Genomic DNA, 8,747 nt, shown 5'->3' on the forward strand with positions numbered 1-8,747 from the left:
CCAGGGTGGCGGGGGCCGGTGGCGGGGGAGGGCCGTGAGCCGTGGGTCAGCCCCTCTGGAGCCCACGCTCAAGGGCCTGCCCCCGGGGGAGGCACGTCTCCTCTTTGGGGATGCGGTCTAACAACCCAGCAGCGCTCGGGGGTGTGGGGAGGCGGGAAGGAGGCATGAGCTGGTCCTCGCAGCCCCTGCCCTGCTCCCCTGAGCCGTCCTCCTGTCTCTCTACAGGCTGCCTCTGCACTGTCGGCGTCCTGACCTACGGACTGATCAGCTTCCAGAGGGGCAACACCCGTCACTCGCAGCTGATGATGCGGGCACGTATCATGGCCCAGGGCTTCACCATCGTGGCCCTCCTGGGAGGCATGGCGGTCACAGCCATGAAATCTAGAAAGTGAGATCAGGAGAGAGGGAAGCTGTGGCTGCAGGTGTGCTGGGTGGATTCTGGCTTGTCTGAGAGACATTTGTGATGCCTGTGGAGCCATTGTCAGAGAGCCTCTGTGTTCCAGAGCACTGGAAATGCGGCAAATACACCTCTGTGATTAACCTGAAACATGGGCTCTGCCATTGTTTGATTTCCTGAATGCTTATCCTCCTGCAACACTGGAGGTTGCGTCTCACTAAGACTCTCCGCCCCTGACAGACCTCTTGTCCCTGCTTGGTGCTGTCACAATCTGTTAAAGTTGTGGGTTGTGGTCTTCACTGAGGTGTGGCTTTAGTCAGGTGGTGCACCAACATTTGAGAAATGAGTTGCACGGGTTGGAAGGAACAGCTCTGTTTATGGCTTGATCTTGGCAGGACAGAGTTCATAAGCAGTGGGTGAGTTGTGTGGGGAGAATGTGTAATCTGTCCAGTTGCAACCAGTGAGTAATAAAGGGAATTGCAGCAAGGTTCTGACTGATACTGGATTGCAGAGCATTGAGAAGCCAGAAGAGTAAACAGCATAGTAAGGAAAGGGAGCAGGCACGGCTGTCTCAAAGCTTTGGTGATGCAAGCAGGATGGAAGAGATGTAGCTCCCTGTGAAAACAAGTTGGGAACTCGCATTTCCAAAACAGGGCCTAGCCACATTTTCTGGGACATGCTGCTGCTGCAGCTTCTTTTGCTGGGGAGTCAGTTCCTGCACAGCTCGCTGTTTCGTGGGAGCTGGAACTGGCTGCTGAGCAAGTGCCCTCATCCCAGAGGGAGCTACACTGCCTGTGTCACGATGCTGTCATGGGCAGCTGCAAATCCCACTGTTGGCATTGGATTGTTTGGATCATACCAGGGGTGCTTTATGAGCAACAAGGCTTTGCCCTCCCATGTCAGGGCAACAGAGCGGGGAGGAGATGGAGCCATAGGCTCTGTTTGCTGTACGGCTGCAGCAACTTGTACCTGCCTGTAGGCAGAGCATATCTCTGCAGGGGAAAGGGGCACAGGCACCACTAACCCTGCTGCAACACTGCCTTGCGCTGAGCAGCCTGGGGTGTTCCCAGGCTTCTCTCTCTGTGTCTGCATGTTGGTGCCTGCGCCCTGGCCCTCCCTGGTATGTGGTGGCTTTGTGGCTTGGTGAGCCCACTTTGCCCTTAGAAACTTCTCAGAAGGACAGGGTGTGAGGTGTAAATGCACTTCTGCCTGCAAACAAGTGCTTGGTTTGTCCTGTCCAGTGAATTGTGCTGGTGGGCCTTGGCAAGGAGAGAGAGAAGGCTCTTGCCCACCAGAGCTGACTTCTGAGATGTGAGGGTAGGGGATGAGCCATCGTTGGCGCTGAGCAGAGCTTCAGCACCGGGGAGCCTGAGGCTCTGCCTGCCTTCCCTGGCAGGCTGCCTGCTCAGCACGTCTTTCCCAGAAGCAGCTGCTTTTGGCTGCCTCGCTGGCACTTCCAGCCCAGCCAGCTTGGGGCAGGGATGTGAGAGGCAGCTGTTGGGCAGACCTGCGAGCACCATCCCTGGCAGCCTGGAGATGGGCGCAGCGGGCTGGGGAGCAGCTCAGCCTGTCTGGACAAGCAGGAGCTCGCAGAAGCCCTTCCCCTCGCTCCTACTTTTTCCTGTAGGATGTGGTTACCCTCCAGCCCCGTCCTTTCTGCAGGAGGCTTTGTGGCCGGGGGCTCTCTTAAACACAGACATGTGCTGCTGAAGCATAAAGACAACAGTGCCCTGTAGGATTGGTGATGTCGGTTTATTGTAACAGGTAATTTGAACAGTCACAGATACCAAAGCCGAGGGGATGTAGAACAGCTGTGGGCACGGCTCCCCGGGAGCTGGTTGCCCCTGCCTGACATGGGGGGACACAGCAGCTGCGGGGGCCCAGGGGCCCAGCTGCCTGCAGGGGCTGGAAGGACAGAGTGCAGGGGGGCTCACCACCCCTGGGAAGCAGCCAGAGGTGCTTCCTGCTGCGCTGCAGCAAAAGGCAGAGGCAGGCAGGTGAGTCCCGAGGTATCATCCTGCATCCGTGTCCATCCTGCACCGCAGCAGAGCTGCCTACGCATGCTGGAGCGCAGGGGGACAGAGTAGGAGCAATCACCCCTGTGGACACGGGGGCACAATCCCAGCACACACCACCCAGTGACTCCCTACACACCCATTTCCCTTCCCAGCCCGCTGCTGAGCCAGTGCCCCAGAGCCAGGATGTCTGGTCACCCCACAAGGGCTGCAGCAGCAGGGCAGGTGACCCTCCTGACCTGTGGAGCTGTAGCTGCAGGGCAGGAGAGCTGCATACTTGCTTTTTGACTGAACAGGGCTCTGCAGTGAGGCTTAGGCAAACGTTTTGTGGGCTCTGCTCCATGTCCTCCCAGCCTGCTACTGCAAGCCCTTCCCAAGCCCCGAAGGGCCAGACCCTGGGCACAGGCTCAAGGTTGCCCACAGCAGGGTGTGCAGAGGCCTGCCCCTCTCCTGCTAGCCAAGAGTTTTGTAGGTTTCCAGGGCTGGTGCTGGCCCTGCCAAGCAGAGGAGAAAGCCAGTGTTTGGGCTGGAAAGCATGTGCTTTGTGGGGTGGGGAGCAGGGCTGAGGCATCTTGCCATGCTGCCTTAGGCGTGTCCAGCAGAGGACTGAGAAAAGCCGCAGAGCAGCTGCAGACAGATGTGTGGGTTGTTCTCCAAGGACAGCACAAGCCCCAGCACTAGAACACTGCCCAATCCTGCTCTGGGCCCCTAGGTTAGGGAGCTTGGGGCTCAACTTGCCCCACAGCAGCTGGACCTTCCTACCCCTGCAACCACACAGCCTCCATCTCCCATCCTAGTAGGAGGGGAAGGAGCAGAGCAGAGCCAAGGGCCCCTGAAGGCTGGCACCCCCCATTCCCAACTGCTGATGGTCCGGGTGAAAGCAGAGAAAACATCCTGCACACTCATCCTGTGTCCCCTTCCCAGTGCCCTGCAGCACTGTGCTGCCTGGCACCAGCAGCCCCACCGGATGGATGGGGGACACTCACACTGCAACTGCTGCTCACAGCCCCACTTTTTGGTGTGCACAGCCAGGCTGTGGAGAGTTCTGCTAGGCTTAGGGCAACTGCTGGTAGTCCTGGCCCAGCCTGGGTGCCTGCACTGACATTCCTCAGCCCCTGCTAGCCCAGAGCATCCCGCTGCAGCCATGCTCCTGGCAGTGCTGGGCAGTGCGGAGCTGAGACAGGGCTGTTTTCCACCCTCCCAGCCCTGCACCAGCTCTGCACGGGAAAGGCATATGGCAGCCCAGGGTCCCACTAAGATCGCTGCCTTGGGGCTAGGACCCAGGCCCAAACACGGGGCTGCCATGCCTGCAGCTGCCCAGTGCCAGGACAGCCGCAGGCAGGTTTATTCCCAGCATAGGGGTGAGGTGGGGAACACGGGGTGGGGTGTTCCCCCTCTCAGTCAGCCAGGCCGCTGGGCACAACCTGGCCGGAGGCTCCCCCACTAACTCAGCTCTGCCACCCAGTGTTGCTTCCCAGGGAAATGCCACCGTAATAAATAAGTGTAAAAGGAAACCGATGCACCTTTTAAGCAAAGGAAAACCATGGGGAGAGTTACAACCAGTGACTTGAGCACAGCCAAGGCGCGCACCAGGGAGCAGCGAGCAGGCAGGGTGAGGCCCCTCCTCGCCTGACCCCATGAAGCCGCCCGGCTCGGTGGGCCTGGCCTTGCCCCACCGCGCTCCCAGCTGTGCCAGGCGGCAGCTAGCGGGACAGGGGCGTCTGTTTGAGGGAGATGAGCACCGAGCGCATCCGCGAGACATCCTTGCTCTGCTTGCTGCTCTTGGGGTTGAAATCACAGAGCTGGGCCACCTTCTCCCACTCGGAGCCTGGGCTTTCCTCCTTGGACTCCTTCAGGAATGCTTCCTCCGAGGCCCTGCAGAGACATTGAGGGTTGTCACTGGCAAAACCCTTTCCAAGCAGACCCTCCCCTCTCTCTGGGAACCCCTCGTGTCCCCCTTCCTGTTCCCTTGTTCCAGCTGATGAGCTCAGCATCCTCTGGGATCCAGAGACACATGCTGCTCAAGGCTGCTGTTGGCTGCACTCACCCAAGACATCATTCATCCAGGGGCAGTGGAGTGTCTGCCCACTCCCAAGACTTCTCCACCCCCAGAGCTATCCTCCAAAAGGCACAAGACCCCACAGCTTTGCCTCTTCAACCAGCCCCTACAGGGGCGTTTTCAGGAGCTCCACTTGCCTCCTAAGACTTCACTATTTGGAGACACTCAGCTACATTATCCTTCCTCCAGAACCTCATCAGGGCCCAGTACCTCCCAGCATCCCCCCTTCCCTTGGCTGGGCAGCCAGAGCTGGGGCCAGGAACCCCCAGACCCTGCGGGGCAGGATACGGTCTGTAAGAGGCACATACACATAGCCAATCACATCGGCGTCCGGCTGCTGGTAAAAGGCTTTGTCAGCGATCCTAGCCCCCGAGGCACAGACAAAGAGAGAGCCAAGAGCGGACAGGCAGGCAGAGGGTTAGAAAGAGAGAAACAGAGAGGGGGTTAGCATTCTTCCGCAGAGTGTGACCCACTCATCACAGCGTACACGGCACCAGGAAAACCTGCTGCTGACGGCAGGGCTGCACAGGCAGTGCCCCACCCCTGCCCCACTGCGAGGCTCAGGCCGGGGACAGAAGGCACTGAGATCCCAGGGTGGTCCCAGACAGGGCGGCTCTGCACAGTCACTGGAGCTGCTCAAAGCCCTGGGGCCTCTCCCCTTGCCTGGCAAAGCTCCATCCCTGCAGGGCTGGAGACCCCCAGACACCCCAGGAAGGCAGATCTGGCTGCACAGCAGCTCCCATCGCAGCCCTCATGGCTGTGCTGACCCCAACATACCTGTTGTTTGCCCGGTTCTTCTCCATCTGCTCATTCTGACGCAGGTTCCACTCCTCCAGGTCCTTCTTGGCTTTCTCACGCCATTCCTGCTCAGTCACCTTTGATGCCGCATCTAAGGCCAGAGCAAGACAGACCCCATCAGCCAGACTGGCACTTGCTGGGCAGCCCCTTGGCAGGCAGGACAGCTGTGGCCCCCCAGGCCTGTCCTCAGTCCCCATGAGTACTGTTTGAAAGGCACTGCTGCCCCAAGGACAGCAGAAATTTGGCAGGAGCACCCACACAGTGTGAGGCACAAGAGACACCTCTCAGGGATGCAGCAGGGTCACCCCCACATGAGGGACCCCAAGAGCCCTGACTGCTATGTCACGAGGTGACACAAGCGTGGCAACACATGGCCTTGGCTCTCACCCAGCTCCTCCAGACGCTTCTTCTGCTCCTCCCTCCACTTGCGGATGCTCTCAGGTTCCTGGGTCAGCCGGTCAGCCTTGGCTATGGCTGCGTAGGCATCCGTGGGGCCATTGGACTCCTGCAGGACATAAGCATCTCACCACCAGCACCAGCTCTTCCCACAGCCCAGACACCTCAAAGGGCTGGCAGCAGGGCAGGACTCCACACTCCCAGCACTCAGACAAACCAGGATAGGAGGTAGGGAGGGTGACAGCATGGGACATCTGTGACAGTGTCCCCAAAGTGCTGCTCAATCTGCTATCTCAGCTCCCAGCCCCAGGCCCTGTCACCCAGAAAGACTTCCACTCCTTGACTTACTGCTTGCTGCCAATGCGTCTCTCACACCCACTGGGCAGCCACCAGCTTTGTGACATGCTCCCCACCAGCACCAGGCTTCACCAGCCCTGACTCGGGCCAAGGCAGTCCCAGGACTGAGCGTCATTACAGGCTTGGCCACAACAGGCAGGGAGAGCCCAGGCGAGAGGCAGGGCTACCGCTCTCTGTGGGGGATCCAGACCGCAGGCAAGAGCCTCTCTCGCTGCTCTGAGCTGAGCTGCCTGTACGGCTCCTGCCAGGCCCAACACCACGCTGGCTCAGCACTTCGCTAACACCTTCTGCATGTCCAGTCAGACACCAAGCTCAGAAATGGGATTACGGCTTTCCTCTAAGATCCCCAATCTAATTAAGTCTGTCTCGTTTCTGATGTGATTATCATCCTGTAAACTAGGCACGGGCAATGCACATGCCATATGGCTGGGCACTGAGTGGGGTGAAGGGCTTGTCAGATGTTGGCACAGCTTCTCCTCGTAGCCAGCAGAGCTGGGCTTCAGGCTTCCAGAGGACCTGAGACCCATGTGGATGGCACCCATGAAACATCCTTGGCCATGGGGAAATGAGTTTAATGGGAAATGCTGACAGGTCAGCAAAGTGAGTGTCCCATGGCAGCCCTGTCCTGCTTCTGGCCTCTGCCAAGAGATGCACCTGACTGCTCCAGAGGCCTCCAGGAGCTACCCAGGCTGCAGAGAGGGGGCTTCTGTGGGAAATGGAGCATTTGTCATCTGCTCTTAGGGCTCAAGCCACCTACATACAGATTTGGGGCAGGTCACGGAAGGTAGGACCAATCTTCTCTTTAATGAGATGTGAGAATGGAGCAGCCAGGACTCCCCCATGAGACCCAGACCTTTGCAGGAACACTATAGCTGTTTTGTGGCTGGATGGCAAACCAGTCAATCCTGGGGGCAGAGGGTTGGAGTGCTGGTCCCATACCCACCCAATCCCCTTCAGAATCACTGGGTTGGGGCAAGGGGCTGAGCTCTCACCTGAAAGACATCTCCATTGACAGTGGCTCCTCCATTCTGGAAACCAGCTAGAGAAAAAGAAAGAGAGAAAGGGAAACACAACTTTGGCAGCTGCATGTGATCTCAGAGGGGCTGGTGTTCATGGAACTGAAGCAAATCAGTTTCTGGGAGTTTGTCTGTGCCATTTCCAGCCCAGCACACCCATCCACAACAGCACCACATATGTGAGCCAGGCCCCAAGGTCTCCTGTCCTTGGTGGGACTCAGACAGCACCTCTCCCCCAGACAAGCCTCTCCAGGCATTTATGTCTTTACGATGTTTTCACTGGTGTTTTATCTTATCTGAAGGTTAGGGAAACTGTTTCAGGCACGAGGCTGGACACAGGCAGGTGCTCTGACTGTAGAAAGACAACCAGACCAAGCCCAACCAGCAAGCAACCAGGCAGAGGCTGCCGATGGACACAGACAGCTGACCCAGAAGCTGTCGGCTGAGTGCCCAGCAGTGCAGGGCTGCGAAGGGAAGGCAACCCTGCCAGAGTCAGAGCCCACAGACACACTGCAGTGTGCTCCACCAGGAGAGGAGGGCAGGCATGCACAACAAGGTCCTGGAGAGGCCAAATGGGGGGATGCCCCTGGGATGAGCTGCAAGGTTAGGGCTGGGAATGAGGCACTTCTGATGCCCACAGCTGGGGTACAGCCCCATCTGCCCCTCAGCCCCCGAGAACACTGTGAGCTGCACACCAGGGTCACAAGGCCAGCCCCAGGCAGGGAGCTCCACTGCCAGGAGAGAAGAGGCTTTAAAAGAGGCATACTCAAGGCCCTGACCTCTCCTCAGTGATGACCACAGGGCTCCTACCAGCTGGCGAGGTGCAAGCAGAGGCAGCCGCACAGCCACAGCATAGCTGAGGCAAGCACAGTCCCCATGGTGCTCGCCCCCATGGTTGTGGCTCTGACTACACCCAGTTCCAGCCTGTCTGACTGCATTTATCACTGTGGCTGTCAACACCTCTCCGGGCCCAGGTCTGCCTCCACAGCCCTGTGTATGGAGAGGTGAAACCACTGCTCCACAGCCCTGTGGGCCTGGCTTGGGGGAAGGAGCAAGAGTTTGGTGACAACAGCATTCCCTATGTCCATGTGGAGAGCAGAGCCCTGAGGCCCTGCAGACTGGAGGCAAGAAATCAGGATTAGCACCTTCTACCTGCAGGGCCTGGGACCACAATGCCCCCAGTGGAAATGCACACCATTTTGCATACCAAAGGGCTCTCCGGTCTGTGGGGACAGTGACAGGGATGTCATCGCTCCTCAGCTCTGCCTGGATGCCTCTCACATTGCCCTAGCTGAGGGCACTAAGACATGAAGATGGGGACCCACCCAACCCCTGGAACCCAGCCTGAGCACAAGGGAGAGAAACTGCCCCACAGCTGGCAAGTCCCAGCTCAGGTTTCACCCCACATCCTAAGGTTTAAGAGGGAACCAAGCACAGGCCCCAGAGGGCCCTTTCTGGGATGCAGGCCTGGTCCCCTTGGGAACCCCATCGCCTGCCCACCGGGGGTGCAACATGGACCCCATCACCCACTGGGGATGCTGTGCATCCCACGAGAAACCGCAGGCCCACGGCAGGCGCAGCCTGGAGGAAACCCCTCCCCGCCCTCGGGGAAGAGGGGGCACAGTCCTCCTTTACGCCCACGGGGGTGGCAGCTCCTTCCGTGCCCGCCGGGCGCGCAGCCAGGCGGACCCCACGGGCCCCCCTGGACC

General features: G+C 59.0%; 1 protein-coding gene across 1 annotated transcript in view; it reads right to left on the minus strand.

The window, feature by feature from the left end:
• Positions 1-2,130: 2,130 nt before the first annotated feature.
• The window catches only part of CLTB (clathrin light chain B), a 7,086-nt gene continuing 469 nt past the window's right edge, over positions 2,131-8,747 (minus strand). The window contains exons 2-8 of the mRNA XM_026858516.1: positions 8,733-8,740; positions 7,952-7,962; positions 7,015-7,061; positions 5,657-5,774; positions 5,249-5,360; positions 4,780-4,833; positions 2,131-4,287 (exon numbers count right to left, since the gene is read on the minus strand). Coding sequence (XP_026714317.1) covers positions 4,116-4,287; positions 4,780-4,833; positions 5,249-5,360; positions 5,657-5,774; positions 7,015-7,061; positions 7,952-7,962; positions 8,733-8,740 — 522 coding nt within the window. The 3' untranslated portion in view covers positions 2,131-4,115. The remainder of the gene's footprint in view (positions 4,288-4,779; positions 4,834-5,248; positions 5,361-5,656; positions 5,775-7,014; positions 7,062-7,951; positions 7,963-8,732; positions 8,741-8,747) is intronic.

The sequence above is a fragment of the Athene cunicularia genome (assembly GCF_003259725.1).
Source record: "Athene cunicularia isolate RWA chromosome 13 unlocalized genomic scaffold, athCun1 chr13_part1, whole genome shotgun sequence".
Taxonomy (NCBI): Eukaryota; Metazoa; Chordata; class Aves; order Strigiformes; family Strigidae; genus Athene; species Athene cunicularia.